General features: G+C 26.7%; 1 protein-coding gene across 3 annotated transcripts; it reads left to right on the forward strand.

Moving 5' to 3' along the window:
* Window positions 1-1,418: 1,418 nt before the first annotated feature.
* Window positions 1,419-20,172, forward strand: LOC107447124 (UNC93-like protein). Of its 3 annotated transcripts, none has more exons than XM_016061957.3 (4): window positions 1,419-1,554; window positions 13,115-14,040; window positions 16,204-16,471; window positions 17,680-20,172. In XM_016061957.3, the coding sequence occupies exons 2-4, from the start codon at window positions 13,147-13,149 to the stop codon at window positions 17,901-17,903; spliced, it is 1,386 nt and encodes a 461-aa protein (XP_015917443.2). In that variant the 5' UTR covers window positions 1,419-1,554; window positions 13,115-13,146; the 3' UTR covers window positions 17,904-20,172. The 3 variants fall into 3 exon arrangements, with proteins under 3 accessions (XP_015917443.2, XP_015917444.2, XP_015917445.2); XM_016061958.3 differs by lacking the exon at window positions 1,419-1,554 and adding an exon at window positions 9,013-9,147; XM_016061959.3 differs by lacking the exon at window positions 1,419-1,554 and adding an exon at window positions 11,330-11,463.
* Window positions 20,173-22,027: the final 1,855 nt, after the last annotated feature.

The following is a 22,027-nucleotide window of genomic DNA, read 5'->3' on the forward strand; positions in this document are numbered from 1 at the left end:
TCAACTACCGATGTTGTCAAGATTGTAAATGGAGTTAAGAGACATGTTTATTTAAATTGTAAGATTATTGAAAAATCACTATTTTAGATTTTACTTGAGGTTTTATATACGCTTACTATTTTATAACATTTTTTTCAAAACTCTCTCGAAAACACCTACGTCGCTTTTCGATGGAAAAAAATGGCTATAGGTCTGAAAATGTGATCGTCCCTGTGACTCAGAATTTGTTAGCTGGCCCTCCTTGAAAATAGGGCCCTACTCATTGTCCATTTAACATACGTCATTGTAAATAGTAAGCGTATATAAAACAGCAAGTAAAATCTAAAATAGTGAATTTTCAATAATCTTACAATTTAAATAAGCATGTCTCTTAACTCCATTTACAATCTTCACAAATCTTAACAACATTATATTAATTATATATAAATTATTTATTAAATATATAATAAATAATTATAATAAATTTAATAACTAAAGTTAATTTTATCTCAGCTTAATGCATGGGCAGAGTCTGAGGTAATAAATTGAGGCCATACCCCCAAAATGTTTAAAGCCAGTGTGTCCTTTAAAGATCACCCCTTTAAAGGTGAGGGGGAAAAAAGAAGAAATACTTATAAGTGTGATAAATTTTAATCTTCGTTTTTATGAATTATGAAGCAAAACAAAAACTATACGCATTAAGATAGGGTGCAAGTGGGCATTATTTATTTCCGTTTAATAGTTTAACTTAAAATAGAAATCAAGCTAAACAGACATAATATTAACTTTATTAACGACAAATCTTAAAAATTGGAATCTTATAAACTCTTGTAAAAAAAGTTTGCATCATTCTCAATAACTTTGAGTAAATTCATTGCCATTGCTCAGGGCAGATCTGAAGCCCTCGCTGAAGGTGTTTTTAAAAAAAATTATGTAAATTTTTACCAATTTTTGTTCAAACTCGTAAATATTTAAAAAAATATGAATTATGTAAATAAATTCATCAATTCAGTCAATAAATAATTAATTATGCAAATCCAGTTTCTAAATAATGAAATCAAAACAATTCATTTACACTTCTGAAAAAAACGAAGAAAAAATCTTTCTTTCAAGGGCATATTAAAGTGCCCGTCTACGACCCACACTATCAGTTCGACCTTGTGCGAATAATATGATTCGTAAAATTTGACAGGTGCGTGTTAAACTATAGGCATTTAAAACTTATAGGGTCTGATTACTTCTAGAATATGGGGTCTGGATATTTTTAGAATATGGGGTTCAGATATCTCTAAAAATGTAAACAAAGTATACATCAGTATCTCAAAAAAACAGGAAAAAGATTTATAGTCACATATAAATCAGGATATAAATTATTATAATTGCTGACATTTATACGAGTCTGAAAACACGAAGTTAGTTCCGCCAAATGGAATGATTATTTGAGTGGGGACACTATCAAGTTTACGAGATGAGTGGATATTTTTGAAAACAGCTAACTAGATAAAAACACCCCTTTGAAAAATTAACACTATTGCTCAATTAATTGCATGATAAGTTGTCAACATTTACTGAAATGTAAGTATCAAATGTAACTAAATAATCTATTTGAATTTCTTACAAATTAGTTTTGAACTAGAATAAAGCCTAAAACTTGATTTTATTAGTTTTGTATAAAAAAAAAACCATCCATGGTTAAGAACTGATTTAGAATATACTATTTAATACATTTGTATAAAATTCTAAATGCGAGCATTGTATTCCCACATTGTAAAAGATATTGTATCAAATTACGGTAAAAAGTATCAGCCCTCAGGGTTCAAAAGTACTGCTACAACCAGTTCTTTTTACAGTGAAATTTATTTCACCGGAACATATAACGAAACAAAAGATCTGATAAACAGTAATTTTTACAGTAATAATTACAGAAAAAGTCAACGAATCACTCAAATTAAATCGATATTATACTGTAAAAATTAAGGTATAATATTTTACATTAAAAATAAGTTTTAGGGAAAAATGGATTTTACGGATGATGCACTCAAACTGTCGGTACTTGATATTGTAATTTGACCCAGAATTTTTTATAGTGCATTTATAATAACGTGACTAATATCAATATTTATTTAAATGTAAGCGTCAATTTTATTTTAATTACTTATTTGTAATTTAAAGTTCGGTACTAAGAAATCAGTCACAAACTAAAATTATACTTCAAGCTTGTTTTTATTTATTTTTATTATTTGAGACAACATATATTTAATTATTGATTACTATGAACAGACAGTTACGTTAACTATCAGTAACGTAATTAATATCACTTGTGTAAAATTCCGGATCAAATTACAGTAAAAAGTACCGGCACTACTTTTTGCCATTTTTAAATGTAATATTTTATGTAACTAAGAATTTGACATACCGTAATTTTTACAGTAGTATTTACTATAAAATCACTGAAATTAAATAAATATTACTGTAAAGCATTTTACGGTAAAAATGGAATTTACGGATGATGCACCCAATGTGCCACTACTTTTTATCGTAATTAGATCGGGAATTTCTTACAGTGTATGTTAAAATGTAAGAATCAAATTTAATGAAGTCATTTATTTTCATTTTAAATAACAGCTCTAAAAAATAAATCTTAAACTAAAATTTAAATCTGAAATTTGTTTTTTAAGGATCTGAATTTTTTAAATAACGTAAATTGAATAATTTTAGAAAAAACTAATTCGTTTACTTCATACTTGATAATTTACTTCGATAAAAAAAAAAGACTTAATTCAACAAACAGAAATTAATTATTTTTGTAATCAAAGCATTATGTAAAAGTTTACAAAGAAAAGGTCAAAGTTTCAACTAATAGTCTATTATAATTGAATACAATAAGAAAACATTACTAAGAATATTCAAACAATAACAACTTAGAGAATAATACCATTGCCATAGTAACAACGATATTCGGATGAATTAAGATCGATAGCTATCTGTTGATGCATTCATTCTATTAATTTTATTGGATATATTTAATGCGAAAGTTTATTGATCAAATGGAGAAGACATTAATGGTTTTTTCTAAAATTTTTGCTTGACTTGTTCGCGGCACCTATTGCTTGAAGGTAAGATTTTAGTTCATATCTGTTTTCAAGCTTGTAAAAATTCCTAATGGTTGTAACTAAAACAAAACTTTTGGTAGCTATATTTTAAAAATCTCCATCAGTAAAAAATCTATCCACTTTATGGATTTTTAATGGGATACCTGCAAGTGACGTTGTGTGGGTATCTCAATCCTAATTGGCTGTTGAAATGTGGAATTTGTTAACATTTTCAACTGCTCTTTCCATTCTATTTCAAGTAAACAAAGCCCGTCAAGTATTAATTTTGATGTGACACATTCTATATTCTTTCACAATGAGATTCGATCACAAATATTTCTATTTTTTCTCTATATATTTCTTACTTAACACAAAGACAGGCGCAAAGCCATGCAGAACATAAACAAACTAATTATGTATCGAAAATGCTAGGTACACAAATATATAAACATGTAATAAATCTAAGTTAAGTAAAAGACGTAGACGAGAAAAAATTATATTTTAGCAGTTTCGATGCGCGATACGGAGCTGTAGTTAAATAACTTCACATTAATTAACATTCGAGCTTATGAGGAGAAACTTTGCTCAACTTTAACACGCCATTTCGCTTATAAACGCTGACGTCATAGATCACATGTGTGGGTATTCGTGATCTTCTTCTTCTTGAAGTACAAGTACCCAATTCCTGTTTTTGCAATTTAAATCTAAATCAGAAGACAACGGAACTCTTGTGTCAAGTTTACAGATTATTTTTTTATGATCGTTACTTTATAAATAAATCAAAAATAACTTTTTTTTAATAAAGAAAAAAAACACTTACCAAAACTTTTCAAATAAAAAATCTATCTTAATCCAATAAAATGAAAGTAAAATTTTGAGGATGTTAGTTCAAAATGTATATTTGTAAAGTGTTTAAAGATGTTGTTCTAACGAGGAACGTGAGAAGTTTATGAACACAATTTTTTGTTAGTAACTAGCTAATATTTTAAAAATATTTTAGGTTCTATTTTGTATGTTGAAATGTACACCAAACTACTGCATTTTATGTTTTAAGTTCATAAATAATTCTAAAACATTTTCAAAATTATTATGAAAGTTTTGAAATCATTTTAAAGGACTTACATCATTAAAATCTGAAATTTGGAAACTAGATTTAATTGAACACCTTTTAAAGAATAAAATTGAACAATAATATTAATTATGTACTTAATTAATACGAATTTGCATTCCTAATATTCTTCATTGATGATTTCCAAACAACTGAAAAAGAATTTTTTTATCTATAATGGACTTCAAACGTATTATTTTATTTAATAACATTTTAAAGATTAAAACTTGAAAACGATATTAAATAAAATACCTGATTAAGATTTCATTTCCAAACGATTTCCATAGAATTTTACTATCAAAACTGGTCCTGAAACAGATTATTTTATTTTACAGCATTGTAAAATTTAAAACTAGAAAATGATATTAAATTAAAGACCTGTTTTAGGTTTTATTTTCGAATGATTGAAATAGAGTTTTGCTATCATAAAATGGTCTTCAAACATATTATTTTATTTATCAATATTTTAGTGTTTCAGAACTGGAAAACAAATTAAATTAAATAACTATAACAGATTTCATTTTCTTATGTCTTTATACACTTAACATTATGATTTCAATAAAGATCTGAAAGAAACCTTAGTTTCAGAAATTAAAGAAACTCTTTTGCAATTTCTCTTTTATGGGAAATTGTTTTAAGGTGAAATGTATTTAAATACACTGCATTTTTACATTTCGAAGTTGAATCTCCCACGGAAATGTAGCCGTACTTATAACTACGAATTGATTTTAAGAATATTAATTAAAAGCAATAAACTTAAGAAAAACATTTAGGAAAGCATTAAAAATTTTCTGCGGAAGAGTCTAACGTTTCTAAAAAATAATGCGAAAGTAATAATTTTGTACTTAATTTAATACAGCAGCGCTTCTAAATTAGCTATAAACTATTAAAATGCTTGTAATACTTAAAGTACTCTTACTACATGTGGAAAATAATTTGAAATTTATGAAATACTTTTATTTTAACATCATTATAGATAATTTTCAAAACATTTTTCTTAACTATTTTAAGATAGAAAAATGGAACTGTTTGCTGAACAATTATGTATGTTATTTAAACTAATTTTATGTAGTTTTAAAAGTGGAATATTTTTAATTTTAATATCTAAACTTATAGAACACATTAAAAATGAACTTTTGAGTTTTATTTTTTTATTAAGCTGTCTTTACATTATGATATCGTTTATCGTCAGTAGATGGTAGCTGTTAGCTGATTCAAAAAATCAATATATCGAGCGCATTTACCATTTGAACATGGGCATAATATTTTCATTTCATGTAATAAGAAAATATCCATTTTATAATTTTTGATATAAAGTTATCAAGACAGGCTTCAAAAAATGGTAAATATAAGTCAGTTTCTAGTTTACATCATTACCGTTTCAATCGTTTATTCGAAATGCGCGTTTATGTAAATTTTGCCAAAACAATTATTATTTGAATAAACTAGACTAGTTTCGCTTCTTTTTTTTATACCTTGGAGCGAGCTTCAAAAACAGATACTTTAATTAACATTATTTTTTAATCTTCTTTTATTTCTGTTCGGGTAGGGGGATGGGCAAAATAATTAGATTAGAATTTTGTCACTTTTATAGCTGCAACATTCTTCTAATAGTATAAAAGTAAAGAAAAGTATGAAACAAAAAATTAGAATATTTCAAAAATCATTATAGCTCTTGCGATGCATACATTTGGATCTAAGCAAATTTTGCAACAACTATACTCAGAAGAAGAAATTTAAAGTTTGAGTTTTCGCTCTCATTAATAGCAATTTCAAATCATTTTTTAAACAAATTTTCAAAGTTTTAAGTATCATTTTAAAACAATATGCAAAATGAGCAAACTTTATTTGAAATTTTAGCAGGAACTATTATAAATTAAGTGGTTAGTTTTTTAATAAAACTGGTATTTATACAACTACTTTTATTAAAAAAAGATCTCATAGCATCAGATCAAAAAGATTCAGTGAAAGTTTTATGTGGATATATATATATATTATTTTTATGACTAATATATTTATGACTTCCGGAACTGGTACCCACTGAAGACGTCAGCTTCGGTTGTCATATTTTTCCATTTTTTTCATATTTCATTGTTTCTTTTACATGGATACACGTATAACACAGTAAAAAGTTCCAGATAAAAAAATCCGGATAAAAAGAACTGACAATTTGAGTACAGCATGTAGCATATGCATTTCCGTAAAATCCATTTCACCGTAAAATTTTATACCGTAATTTTTACTGTAATATTTATTGTATAATAACTGAATAATTGTAATTAACTGCAAAAAATCATAATAATCATAAAAAAGCTGTAAAATCACTGAATAGCTGTCAATAATTAAATATTACTGTAAAAACTACGGTATATCAGATATTTTGCTCCGTAAAATTTTTGGTAAAAATGGACTTTACAGTAAAAAGTACTGGCACCCTGAGATCTGGAATTATTTTTAACAATGTGCTACTACTTAAAAGTTTTGATCATAATCCTTTAAACCATGTTCACAAATTTGACATAAATAAAATTTTCCAAAGATGCTTTATTGAGAGGAAATATTGCTTCTTAATATCAATATATCAGTGTTCACATTATTTTTTATTCATTTACTTCTTTTAAGTCCAGAAAAAAAAATTTTTGTTTCAATGATTTTAGTTTTATTAAAAAAAAATGAGTTGTTACTTCCGTCTCAATTTTTTCTTCTGGAAAACCATTTTTAAAATAAATTATATGTTTTCTCAAACAATTCTGAAAGAGATTGTTCGAGAAAGATTGCTTGATTGTTTAAACTACGTAATGAAAGTCTATATGGTTTAACAAAATCTACCACTTTATGGTCTAATGCAAATTTCATTCCCTTTTCAGGATAGATTTCATTCTAAAATTAAAACGCACGTGAATGTTTCAAATAAAGTGCTAAAAATTACATTTATTGTCAACCAATATGTAAAAGAGCGTTAGAAAAAACTGAAATCACAGAGGAAAATCATCTTTTAATTAAAACTGTGAAAAATATTTATAAAATGTATCAATAAACAAATAAATAAACGATAAAAACGTTTCATTTTGTAGAATATCAGAAATGCGAATGGTTTTGGTAAATTGGTAAATCCATAACTAGCAAAAGTAGCAAGTGACTATTTTCCCTACAAAAGATTTTTTCGGTAAATATAAATAAAATTTACATGAAATCAAACCTACATGTTATTTTATTCAGTTATAAGTATTTAAATGTCCTTATTAAACTACGACAGCTTTGCTGAATAAAAAGTTTTGCTTCTCTACAATAAATAAATAGTTTAAAATCTTTATTTTTTATTTATATTTTTTGCTTTACATACAATTATTTTTAAAAGGACTCATCAGTCAGAAAATATTGTGTCTCCAAGTCAGTACCATACACACGGCCGCATCCTTTCTTAATCGGATCCTGTTACTGATAATTATTAGTAAAACTTATGGATTAAGTACACGGAAAAAATATTCTGCTAAAACTACCATACTGTGTGGTAATGACATTTCCGGTAAAAAAAACATAATTCTGGTTAATAAAACCTAAATATATGGCACTTAAATCATTCTTTTGGTAATTTTTCCGTTCATATGATGACGGTTTACCGGAAATTCCGGTTTCCAAAATTATATTTCATATTATCTCACACATTTAGTAAAAAACACAAAACTGAATAGTAAATTTAACCGAATAAATGGTTATTACGCTATGTTTTTACCACATTAACCAAATTTTCACACATTTTTTACTGAACCTATTACTTCTTGTTAATTGAACCTATATTGAACCTATATTTTCTTGTTAATTTTACCAAAATAATCACCTAAGTCCTTTGGTAAAAATTACTGAGCTTTTTGGTGTTCCCATAGAGCCAGAAGCACGGTAAATTTTATTATATTCTGTTAGTTTTGGCCATGCTTTTTTTCTCGGTGTAGTCCTAAACAGGACACACTACTTAAGAAAGGATTAAGATAAGCCCTGTGAATAAAATTTGGAATGTTGCCCATGGAGTCACACCAGACAGATGCACAAAATATCAGGAAATTTTCTGAAACAATTGCAAATTCTGTTTAACCCGAAGGAAGTCACTACGAAACAACTTGACTGTATCTTTCCGAAAGGTACCTCTTAATGATGTATACTGATATATCCAACAAATGTTTCTTGTTATCACAATGAGTTATCATACGTACTTGTAAATAACCGTTTAAGTTTTATTCATGATGTAATAGTCTCATCTATTATATCTAAAAATGCTCATTACACACTCACTCATTCACATCTTTTTTTTTTTTGCTGCCAGACTTTGAAACTTTCATTGATACATGTATCACGCGTTAAGTCTCAAACGTGACCACACTATTTTTGAAAGCGTAAGGCGTAGTACTTTCGAGACGCTACTTTAGACGAAACGAAAAATCATTCATTAACTTAATTAAAAGAGCGTCAAGTTAATGTGAAAATTGATTATTGATAAACAAGATACGGGTCACAACAGGGGTTACCAATAATTAAATGTGAGGAAACGTAAAATCATTAGAAAATTTTGATTTCCTCTATAGCAATTAATACTGTGTTTATGCAAAATTTCAACAATTCGCCTTGTTTAATATTTATCTTTGCGTTTGAGTATATACTTGAGATACTTGATACAGAAGTTTCAACGTGCTACTGTTTGAGACCCTGAATTTTTCTTTCTTTTTTTTTGATAAAGTATTATGGATGACCTTGAACGATGTTAGTTTATCAATTTACTTCTAATTTATGTAGAATTTAAAGCACGTGTCCACAGCATATAAATCAAAGCGCGACTGAGATAAAAATTTAAAATGCGACAACTTAGAAACATACTTTTCCAAGTTTTTTTTTGATGCTGTTAAAGGAAAACTAGAGTTTAGAAATTAAATACATAATTGCTTTTTTTTTCTTCAAAGGAACAAAATCATATTTTGAGTAAGTTTGATTATATTTTACATTCATTTTCTTAAAGTTTAAATTCATTTCTTTTGTATTGTTAAATTAAACTTAGTTATTACTCTTGTTAAATCAAAGCTAAAATATATTTTATTTGACTCTAATAAGAAGCTTTCTTTCAAAACTTCACTTATCCGTATTTTTTTTCCAAATGAATTATCTTTTTTTTTTCATTCTTATTTAATTTCAATTTCTGAGATCTTTTCTTGAGAGGTATAAAAGACTAAGAGGCTTTTCTTGGGGTGTTTAAAAAACGGCTGCTTCATGAAATAATATTTTTCCACATTTTCTAAAAAACTTGTTATAAAATCAAATTTTTAGTTTTTAAAAAATATGTAAAAAAAAAAACATTTTTTTTCTCGATATGATTTTTCCATAATATCTTTTCAATACTCTTTCAAGTTTACCTATTTTATTTTTTTTTATTATCATTTTTTTTTTCAGAAATAAAATTTGACCACAAATCAAAACCTTCTTTACTGCATGAGAAAAAAATTCAATTTTGTTCTTTTTATTGTTAAATAAATTCTGCGATTTGAAAATTTTAAATGATTAATATCAAAATTTTTGAAGGAAAAGCATTTTACTATTTTTTATTGTATTACTTTTATAACTGCTAGGTAGTTTAAATTGTTAAATTAATTATTTATTTAAATTTAAATTAGTGTAACGTATCATATAGAAAAAGTCAAAACAATATTTAGTTTCGAAACTTTAAATTAAAATAAATCCATAAATATTGTGATGCTTGGAAAAGGTAGACGTTTTCGTAACGTTGTGACAGTTTATGCCAAGAGGGGGGAAATAACAACTTAAGTGGAACACAAATTTTTATTAAAATTCAAAATCAGCAGATCAAATATTTTCGAATTATTTTTCTATATATTCTATAATTCATCTATCTATTCTAAATTCTATTCTAAAATCCCTTTTAAAAACGATAATAAAAAAAACTATGATTGAGTATATAAGTTTAAAAATTTTATTTTAAAATAATGTGATTTATGGAATGAGATGTCAACACCATTGAGTAAAACTAATGATACTTTTTTAATTCAATGTGTTTAAGAGTATTTGGTATTTATAAAGAAAAAATAAGGTTTAAAGTAAAGCATATTTTCGAATTTCAAAAACAATACTGCATCGAATTTCTCATTTACATCAATATTTTATTACTAATTAATTGTATTTCTGATAGCAAACTTAAATCTTATTTCATGTAAAATAAGTATACATATAATAATTTTTATTGTTATGCATACACACAAATGCCATTAAAATACGTAGTTAAACATTGAAACACACAATATGTAATTAATGTTTATAATGTTAATGCCAAGGGGGAGAAGTATTTGTAAAATTGTGTAAAAGTACAATTTGTGTAAAAGGGGGGAGGAGTAAAAAATATTGGAAAAAAGTTTGGCATCAAGAGTGGATCACCTCTCTTCGAAACACCTTCTTTTTATAATATGCATTTGAATATATAAGCTGTCAATTATTTATTTTCCAGGTACTAAAATTTTTATACACTTAGCTATTAATCAGAAAATATACGAAAAAATTTGTATTACTCATTTAATTATTAAAAATAAATTCGATAGAATGATTCACTTAACTTATGATAAAGAAATTGATTATACACTATAAACTATTATTGATATTAAACTCAATAAAATGATCAACTTTATTTTTTTAAGATAAAAAGTATATTTTGTTTACAATATTATATTAATCGTCAAAAATACAAAAAACATATACAGTTTCTCATTTAGCTTTATATTAAACTCTATGAAGTGATTTACTTTTCTTTTTGCAGAATGTAGACATATAAAATGCCAATTATCGATGCATTTGCTTGATAGTTGCTTCGGTATTTTTAAAAATAATTTTAAATACAGGTGTTAAATAACGTACATTTCTTGGCCCATAATTTTTATTTAAAAAAAAAACAACTAAATAGGGGAATTTAGAAAAATGAAACCAATTTCAGCTATAAATATTTTTAACACAAAAATATAAATTCCCGGAATCACTTTTGAAAATATTCTACATGGAGGTTGTCTCAACTCTACTTATGAAGAGAATTTTGATACGATAAGAATAAAAGAAGGAAAAGAAATTTTCCTTAAAGCCAATATGTAAAGGATGTGACTTATTTTAAGAAACACTTGATAAAAAGCTAGAGTATGTTTCAAACAGTCTGCGCATATTTTCAAAGCGTCTGTCCTTTCAAACAAGTTTGAAAAGGAATATTTTTTAAATGAATAATGGATTGGACTACTCTATTTAATAAAAGTATGTTTATCATCGATAGTATTTCATTATGTTTTATATTTAGTATACATTTTTAAAACTCCTTGTACTAAAGAATATTATTTAAATAATGATACCTCCCTGTATTTAATTTAAACAAATTTAAGAATAATGTGATTGTTTGGTTCTTCGAATAACTAATTCTCTACACTGTAAAAAACTACGGATCAAATTACGATGTTAAATACCGGCACTTTGGATGCATGATCCGTAAAATCCATTTTTACCGTAAAATATTATAACGTAAATTTTACAATAATATTTATTTAATTAGAGTGATTCAGTGATTTAACGGCACTTATTACAGTAAAAATTACGGTACATCAATTTTTTGTTCTGTACATGTAAAAGTGGATAAGTAGTGGTTTCTGTAAAAATGGACTTTACAGTAAAAAATACTGGCACCTTGAGTGTCGATACTTTTTATTGCAATTTGATCCAAATTTTTTTTCACTGTACGTTTTATAAAAACTTTTAAAAGAATTGCCACAATCAACTAAATATTTTTACATTTTATTGGTAAAAGTAAAACACATTATTAATATTTGTTTTTACGAAACAAATTTTCTATTAGATTACAGTAATTTTTTATCTATTATATTTCAAAAAAAATCTTTTACATTGTTGAAATATTTCCTGGTTTACTCTTTCACAAGATTTAACCAACGTAATCCTCCCGCTTTTTTGATTAATAAAGAGGTACTCTTAATTACATCGGTCTTATAGAAGACGATGCTTTTTGTACAGTTAATGAAAATTAATTTATCATAAAGTTCTCCGCTTTCAGGGAAGTAATGTATCGATTTATTAATTTTACCAATATTATTACTCAAAATTAACATTTCTTATACAGTTTTTACTTTCGTTTAGTTAACATTCGAGCAAATGTTAGTTTTTAATTTGTTAAATACTGTTCATTATTTCAATAGTTTGCTTTTAACAAACATTTTAAACTTAGATCTGTTAAAAATTCAAAAATAATTCTTAATTTTATTCTTAAAAAAAAAGCAGATTTGATTTTTTAAATGGTTTTAACTTTTTAAATGGCGATATATAAGAATAATTTTATTTCTAAACACCTTACTTGTAAATATTCCTAACGGAAATTTAATTGGAGTTGCATTTTGTTTATTAATTCTGTTTTTGTTGGTTGTGAGTAGAAAATTGAACAAATAATGAAAAGATATAATGACAAAAAATAATAACAAGATTAAGTTTTCCATTAGATTTGTATTATGAAGTTAAGTTTTCCATAAGAATTTAATTATTTTCTTTGCAGTTTATATTAAAAGAAAAAAAAACATAAACATTCCGAGAAATCTATAACTGTCTTTCCTCATAAAAAGGAGAGTAAACAGCACTAAAATATTACTTATGAACAAATATTTTTAACCCTCATATCGTTATTTGAATTTTTTTTTAAATTCCAGATCAGAATTCTCTATTTAAGCATGTTTTTTAAAATAAAAGTAGCTTATTTTGCTACTTTTATACATGATTTAAGTCAGCTAACTCACTTTCTAATCCTAAACCATGAAATGAATCAAGTTATCCATGTTACTTTTGATACTCATTTCTTAGTATTCTCACTACAATATTTATCCTGTATTAATAGGTCTTAATTTCTTTTTAGGAAAAATTTAAGAAAACCTCTGTCTGAACAAGATGGCGTTTAAGAACACAACAGTTTATCTCGATTCCTTAAAAATGAATTTACCTCAGCCACCTATGTCAAAATTTCGCGTTCTTAAAAATCTGTTTGTAGTATGCATCGGATTTCTATTTCTGTTCAGTGCTTACCTAGGATTAGCAAATCTCCAAAGCACTCTGAACATAGAGGACAACATAGGAATGATTTCTCAAAGTGTCATCTACGCTGCTATGATTATATCATGTTTGTTTCTTCCGAAACTCATAATTAGAAAATATGGACTCAAAACCACCTTGGTATTAAGTGCTTTGATGTTTATTCCATACATAGCTGTAAACTTCTATCCAATTATGCCACTATTTATACCTGCATCTGTTATCTTAGGTCTGGCATTTCCCGCTTTGTGGTCAGCTAAGTGCACTTACCTAAATGAAATCAGTGAGCTGTATGCTAATCATATTTCAGAGACGACCGAAGTTGTGACACCTCGCTTCTTTGGAATATTCTTCATGACATACCAAAGCACTCAGATATTTGGTAACTTGGTGTCTTTTTACGTTTTGAAACCGTCAGAAGGCAATGAAGTAGTGGCCATGTCCAATTACAACGAGTCTATCACGTGTGGGGTTGATTTTTGCTTTGAAATTAATGACAACCTAGTTGCACCAAGCGATGATAAAAGATATATTCTTATTAGTATTTACTTGATGTGTGCTGCAATGGCTGCTCTAATTATGGGATTGTTCTTGGACTCTTATGAAAGAAAAACCGTAGATGAAGCAGAAAGTCTGTCGTCTAGGGTGCTTGCTACTCTTAAACATTTGAAGAATCCAAAGCAAATGTTATTGTTGCCTTTAAGTATTTTTAGTGGTCTAGATCAAGGTTTCTTTCTGGGAGATTTTACAAGAGTAAGTATCAATTATTTTTTGTATCAGTATAGGGGCTTTACTTTGGAACTCATGATTGCTTCGCAATAAGTTTCGTTTTCATTTGATTAAAAACGAATTGTTATACCAATATTAAAAAGGGCAAAATCTTAGTATGCATTATACGCTAGCGCGATTTTGAAAAATTTCTCCAGACTTTTATCAACGCAGAAATCACGTTTTTACGATTGTCGCAAAGTTGGCGTAGGCAAAAACATAGAAATTCGGAGCCTGAAAATGGCAAATCAATAAACATACCATGAAAAAAAGCATATAAATGCAAGAAAAAAATCGATAACGTACTGCTCACAAAATCTACAACTACAGATGGCGAAATTTATCCGCCTTCTAAACATCGCTTGAGTAGCAAAATACAAAGTATAACGTATACTAGAATTAAGCCTTAACAAAGTATTCATTTGAAGAACTCTGAAGTTTTTTATTGAACAACCACAAATTTTGTTACATAGACTTAGTTACCTATTTTATTGGGGATAAAACTTAAACCTAATAATTTTGTTGCATTTTGTAACTTCATCCACAAATTTATTTCTTAAATTCTTATTATGTCTTTATTACTATTAAAAAAACTCGCTATAGAGGTTATTTTGCATTTGTGAGAAAAGTTAATAGATGTGCCAAAAGTCAAAAGATATCTTATATAAATTGATACCGAGTTTTAAATATAAATTTCGTATTTATTACTTGAATTACATACGTCTATTGAATTTAGTTTCACACATATTTATTATAAAGGTAAGCATAACCACATATTAAAAAGTAAATATAATTTACCAATAATTGTAACACTGTAACTAAATGTGTTTGTAATAAGGTTCTACTAAAATGTAATAATAGATTTTACATTTTAGATCTGAACACTTTAGAAGAACACTTTAGAGTCTAAGCCTTTAACTTAGAGTAATAATATTCAAAATTAATATCAATAATAATGAATAATATTCAAAAGGGAATATAAATAATATTGCTGATTAATGCCATTAAATAATGGGTAAATAAATAATTTACAAGTAAATACCATTATAACTTTTATTAATCTTATGCTAATGGCAGCCAATCTTTTATCTGATATTTCTGCCTAACAAATATGTGTTTGGAAAATCATTTTTTCCTTCCTAATAGCTATATTTTTCCACGTCTTTGATTTATAATAATACAATATGTATATTATGAAATATATTTATAATCTTTTTAAAAAGTTCTCGATAATTTTTAAAGCCTTTAAAAGCCAATATCAATTGATATAAAGTTTTAAAAAATGTTCGTTCAATGAAGAAGTTTCTTCCAAGCGAATAAATGAACCAGGGCTTTGCAGATAATATTAAATTAAAATTCAACTTAAAAGTGTTTGAGGGTGCCTCAATATAGAAAAAGTATATCGTGCGTTCTTAAAAACATAATACAGAAACGTAAATTTATTCTGTAAAGAGTCAAATATAAAAAAATTTTATTAATTGTATTTTCTTAAAATTCAACAATTCTTCTAAATAAGAAATTCAAACCTTAATTTATCAAAAATCTCTTTTCATTTTGTATTATACTTATCAATTTTAGATACATTGTTTAAATTACCTAATTCATAATTAAAGTTATCAACTATTCTAAATTTCATTTGGAAAGGAGCCAAAGCATAAAAAATTGCTTTGTTGATTTCTCTTCAAATCTACTATCACCAAACTATCACTTCATCAAATAATTTCACTTATTTTCCCTGCATTGGCTTCGTGCTTAGTTATATTGCTAAAAATATCTTTAAAACAATTAAAAACTATTTGTTCTAAACGTATCTGCGAAATGTAATAATAAGAAACTAAAGTAGTTAGATATTATTTGATTAAAAGCTTCCATTCACTTCGAAATTATACAAATTGGAAATAACAGTCTACATGTTTGAAAGTCTCAAAAATCACTTTTTTTTTCCAAATCATTTTTGTTTCTTCTCATTCACGTCCGGCAAGTCTTGAAAATCTACGCCTACTTTTGAGCACTTGAAATATGTCGAATGTTATTTCACATTTATATATTTTTTAAGCAAATGAAGATTTCAATCAAGGAATGCCTACAAAATGTTCAACTTAAGATTCAAAGTCACAGCATGTAACATTTCTTTTATTTTCTGTGCAGGCTTATATAGGATGTGCATGGGGAATTCATCATGTAGGCCTTGTGTTCGTATTCTTGGGAATTGTGGATGCTTTTATTTCATTTACTGCCGGACGTCTTGCTAAGTACGTTCCTAGAGTAATAATCATGATGACTGCTGGATTGGGAAGTTTGACAGCTTATATTATTCTCTTGCTTTGGGAACCAAACAGTGAGCAGTACATCGTATTCTTTCTCATAGCCGGAATATGGGGTCTTGGTGACGGAATATGGCAAACTATGGTGAATGGTAAGTGACTACGATTTTATTAGAAGAATTTTACCACGAAATCGTTAAATCAATTTCTGAAATTTATACCTAGTCTAGCGGGGAAGACAGGCTAATATTTCTGAACAACATATTTCTGAAATTTATACCTAGCCTAGCGGGATAAACAAGAATTACTAAGAAATCTTATTTTATTATAACCAGTTCTTACTAATTTAGAAATCTGTTTTTAAGAACAGGTAAAAATGAGTGTTATAAAACTTATTTTGTTGTTAGTGCACGGAGAAAAATATTCTCGTAAAATTACCGTAATGTATAATAATGACATTTCTAGATTTTTTTTAAAAGGACAAAAAAAACATGATTTTGGTTAATAAACTATAATATACGGTGTTTCAACCATTCGTTTGATAATTTTCCGTTCATATGATAACGGTTTACAAGAAATTCTGGTTTTCAAAATTATAGTTCTAATTACCACACATTTGGTAAAAAAACACAAAACTGAAAAGTACATTTAAATGTATAAATAATTTTTTTTGCCATTCTCTAAGGTGTCATGATAAAAATACCCAATTTTACATCATTTGCAAAATTTTATTACACATTATAAAAACCATGCTTTATTGTTAATTTTACCAAAATCATTACCAAAACATTTCGGTAGGAATTACCAAGCTTTTTGGTGTTCTTATAAAATCTCATAGTAATTGTTTTAACCATACTTTTCTTAGTGTTTTTATCAAGACGCTGCAATCACTGACATCATGTTCACTAAACCATTATATAGTAGAATCTCACACATCCGAACACTGGTTATATGAAATTTAAGAATCAGAATCGATATTATTTCTCAAAAATTTTAAATGAAAAAAAGCCTTTTCAAAAATATTTATGAAGCGTTAACTCAATCAATAATGCAATAGGAAAAAATAGATTTGAATTAAAATTAGAGTCGAGCAAAATTTGACGATGCAAAAAATCCCATATCCCTGAAAACTACGGTGAAAATAATTTTTTAAAATAATTTAGTAATATCTCCATACATTGAATAACTAAAATGCAATGTAAGAAATTTTGTCAACAGAGATTTGATAAATATAAATACGCTTTTTAATAAGTATTTATAAAAATAAAATAATAAATAGGAGGTTAGTTATCCGTTATCTCTGAATTATTTAAACAGTGTTCTTGAGCTTCATCAATTAAATATTTTTTGTTCTTTTCAGCTTTCTATGGTGTGCTATTCAGATCTGATGAAGAAGCAGCTTTTGCCAATTACAGATTATGGGAAGCTGCTGGGTTCACAATTGCATTCGCGTATAGCAGTGCTCTATGCATAGGTCCAAAAATTTATATAGTTTTGGCTTCGTTGACTGTCGGAGTAATTGGTTACCTCACTGTCGAAGTTCTTCTGCTTTTTGAAAGAAGGAGGTCTTTAGAGAATGCTTAAAGAGTTATGCTAAATGAAATAAATGTATGTGATGGTCCCTGGCTGGCTTACTCTGAGATCGGGGTTGTCAGCCACGTCTGATTAGATGTAGTTATTTATTGAACAGTGATTGCGTACAGTCACAAAAATGGTTCACATTGAACTACTGTTGAAATATGTTAGGTTGTTGAGCTATTTATATCTTTTGAATTTGCTGCAGCTTAAGCAAGTTAAAGCAAATTTCCGTCCGAATTAAACAATATTGTCAAGTAAGGGAACGAACCTTAACAATTTTACACAAGAGTATTGTGCACAACTTTTGAAAGTTGTAGAAAATTTGTATGATATTTTGGTTTAACAGAAATTAGTTTAATGTCATTTGTATTAACATATTATAGCTTTTCTTTCCTTATATCTTCATGCATATTACATCTGACCAATGCAAACAACTTAGGTATTTTAATTGTTTTGGTAGTCTTGGTAGAGTTAATATCGTATCTCATTTACATAGAAAAAAATAATGCTAATTTAACTGGTTTTTCAACAAACGAGCTTAATTTCTTTTCTAACATTTTAAAAATTTTGTTTCCAAATCTTTTTTTTAAAATTAAGGAACGATTGATGATCTTTGTAATCCAAAGCTTCTTATTTTTAATATTTTATCATACAGACATAAATGTTAAAAATTCATTTTTTTAGTGTCAGCTAAGTTTATGCAACATATCAAAGATGCCAAGTTTCATAAAAATGCATTGCAAGCTTTAATATTAATTAATCTACCAATCTCATGAATGCCAGCCTTGATACCGCAATATTTCTTCCATTCCTTCAACGCACGAGGAGTTTCCAATGCCCAGCGTTCCCCTATTGGTGACTCTGGACTAGCAGAATACGAAACTCTCATTCACGTATAGATTGCAACAGTACAGAGCTGCTTAACACAAAAAAGTTTAGTATTTTTTATCTTTCATGATCGATGGAACCACCAAAAAAACTAGTTTAGCCCAATTCCTGGGTTCATTTGACAAGACAAAACTTAACCTCGACCTAACTCAAATGTCTAGTTGAGTCTCAGATGTCTCAAAAGTCCAGTTAAATATCATTTATACTGTTTTGACATTATGCTAGTTGTAAATGGTTACATAACGGTATAGTCTGCATTAATATATTTTTTAAACATAACAGTTGCAAACGGTTTTAAAAAGTAAAAGTAAAAAAAAAGGTTCTAACCGTAAACTTTACGGTTGATTGGATGGCCCGATTGCAGATTTTGAGCTGTTTAAGGAGAACTTTTTGTTTAAGGAAGTTTTTCTAACTCTTATTCGTGTCCAAAAATTATTTAAAAAAAAAAAAAAAAAAAAAAAAAAAAAAAAAAAAAAAAAAAAAAANAAAAAAAAACAGTAGTGCAAGGAAATTTTGTAATTTGGCGTAGTTAAATATGGATTTAAATTGATATATTTCTTATTGCATTTTTCATTAATTTCTGACACTAAGTTTCTAGCAACAAAAATAAAATAAAAAATTATTTTTAGGATTCCTTTAAATATAATTAAAACACATTTATGTCTCCTTAGACTTTGTTCTGAATATTTGTTTTTATATAGTCTATTTAGGCTGTAGATCTAGCTTAGTATAGTTAAAAAAAAAAATTTTCCAAATTCGATAATGAGCAGCAGGAAGTACCGGAAGTGGTATCTGTCTCAATCTAATAGAAAAAGTTACTATTTTCTAATTACATTTGTATTTGGATTTGTTTACTAATTTGGAAGTTGTTTTTTGACACCAATTTAAAATGTATGTCAACAGACATTTTATTTCTTTTGTAAACACATACATAAAACAGATGAACTATGTACAAAAAATTATTATTGTTGTTTGAGTTATTATTAAAACAAATAAATCAAACTAGATGTCTTGAAATTTTTGAACTTACAAAATTAAATTAACATAGAATATTATTTGGGGTTAAAACGAAATGATGAAACTAACTATAAGGTAACTGATAACGGTATAATATAGAGGAAAAGGAGGAGAGGTTATATAAATAATATCTCTTGACAGTTTAAGAGGAAGTGATCTAAAAATAACAAAACCATGATAATAATGATGTGTACGTCATATGATTATTCCTTTGAAAGTATGTGTGGAAAAAAATGCGAAACTTTGTTAGTTTATTAAACAACTATGTTTTTGTATGTTGGCAAGATATTAAACAAAAGAATGTAGAAATGCAGTTTTTTTAACAGGAAATATTGTGTATAATGAATGAATAAAAAGTTATTTTAAGTTATTTGAACATCTTTTCTGTGTAAATATTTTTCAATGCCTGGGCACTACACATTCCCTTCATATATATTTATTTTAGAAATTCTTGAGAAAAAGTACGAAGACAAAAAAAGCTTTCATAAGGAGTCCCATATTAATAATATGTATATTAAACAGATAGAAAAAAAACAGTATCAAAATTTGACGATTTATTATAGAAATCATTCTCAGTGAAGGCATCCAATTTTTATCGAAACCAGTTAATGAAATGCAAAAAAAAAAACAGTTTGATTGTAGAGTGAAAATGAAATATGCTTCTAGTAATCGCTTTACACTATGAAGTTTAATAATTAAATGATTTTCAAAATAATTAAATGAATTTCATCCTATCCTAATTGAAATCTTCCGATGTGCATAATTTTGATAACGTATTACTCCTTATTTTATTAATTTGGGACCTCTTATGTATATATTTATTTACTTTTTTAAAAAAAGGATTTAGATTTTATGTATTAAAGGCAGTAACTACGAAATACATTATCAATACAAACGTGAAAAATTTCTCCTTAACCTTTTTTCAATATCAGAAATGCTTATGAATTTCTTTGATCCATTTCTATCATATGCGACACATAACTTTAAAATTACCTATAACTTTACGGTAATGTGTAACTATACAACAGTTTCAAAAATTTAATACAAAACATCTTAAATAACCTTTGATTAAATAATCAGATTAATTGTTCAAGGGGTACAACTTTTGTTATTCTAAATAAATGGTAAGATATAGAAGGAATATAATACATAAGTGTAAGTAAGAGTAGAATATTTTGATTTCGAAAATCAATTCGAACTTCAAAACGTATTTTCACTGCCTATATTGTTTCGAAGAATTCGAATATTTGACCCAAAAAACATGAAGGATTGACGCAATCTGGAACTATTCCTGTGTAAGGATAGCGGTCGAAAGTTTAATATTCTTTTTGTGTATTTCGCCATGTCTTCGAAACTATTACTGAAATCAAAACGAATTTTGCACTCACTGTAATAAACTCGTTTTTTTTTCGAAGATAATTATAGCAGAAAATAATTTTTAAAAACTTAGTTACTATTTATTTTAAGACTGATTGAAATTTTTCTCCATGATAAAATTTTGCATTCTTTTAAGCAGTGTAATTTTAAATGACAAAATGTAAATTTTGTAATGAATTCGTAAAATCGTTCTCAATAAATCAAAATTTAAAATGTCACTTATTTTGAAATTTCGTTGCTCAAGTATTAGATCTATCCAGACTGCGTTTGAATTTTAGATCTTGCTACTTAAAATTATATTGTTTAAAATTAATTCTGTAATTATATACTTTGAAAAGTACTAAGAAACAGCATTTTTTTAAAACTTTTTACTAACATATTTTGCTGACAATTTTTAACTGTCAGTAAAAAAAGATAACATTAAAAATTTTGCGATATTATTTTTTTTAAATTTTTTGTTCAGAAATTTAATCTTTGTTAAAATTTCATAAATAGTGTCAGTTTAAATTAAAAAGTTTTTATTTTTATCTGTTTACTTAAAACGATTCAAATGTGCAAACGATTTTCGAGATTGCAATAAATAAACACAAAAAGAACTTTTTAAAAAATTTATTTACAATTAAATGTTTTATTAGTTTTATCACTTAGTTTATTCAATTATTGAAAATAGTTTCAATTTGTGAACTTAATAAAAACTGATTAAAAAATAAATAAATAAATAAAAAAACAATGATGTAAAACTAAGAATTATTATTATATATATTTTAGACTACTACAATATTTTTCCGTTAGCTTCCTCACATCTTTTAACAGCGCGATGCTTTCAATTTGAGCTAAAACTTGCAGCT

This window comes from Parasteatoda tepidariorum, chromosome 5, assembly GCF_043381705.1.
Source record: "Parasteatoda tepidariorum isolate YZ-2023 chromosome 5, CAS_Ptep_4.0, whole genome shotgun sequence".
Lineage (NCBI taxonomy): Eukaryota > Metazoa > Arthropoda > Arachnida > Araneae > Theridiidae > Parasteatoda > Parasteatoda tepidariorum.

Bases quoted from the DNA above. Each gene is read 5' to 3' on its own strand.
- LOC107447124 (XM_016061957.3), top strand. From the start codon at position 13,147: ATGGCGTTTAAGAACACAACAGTTTATCTCGATTCCTTAAAAATGAAT. The intron at 14,041-16,203 runs GTAAGTATCAAT...TTTTCTGTGCAG, and splicing joins TTCTGGGAGATTTTACAAGA to GCTTATATAGGATGTGCATG. The intron at 16,472-17,679 runs GTAAGTGACTAC...TGTTCTTTTCAG, and splicing joins ATGGCAAACTATGGTGAATG to CTTTCTATGGTGTGCTATTC.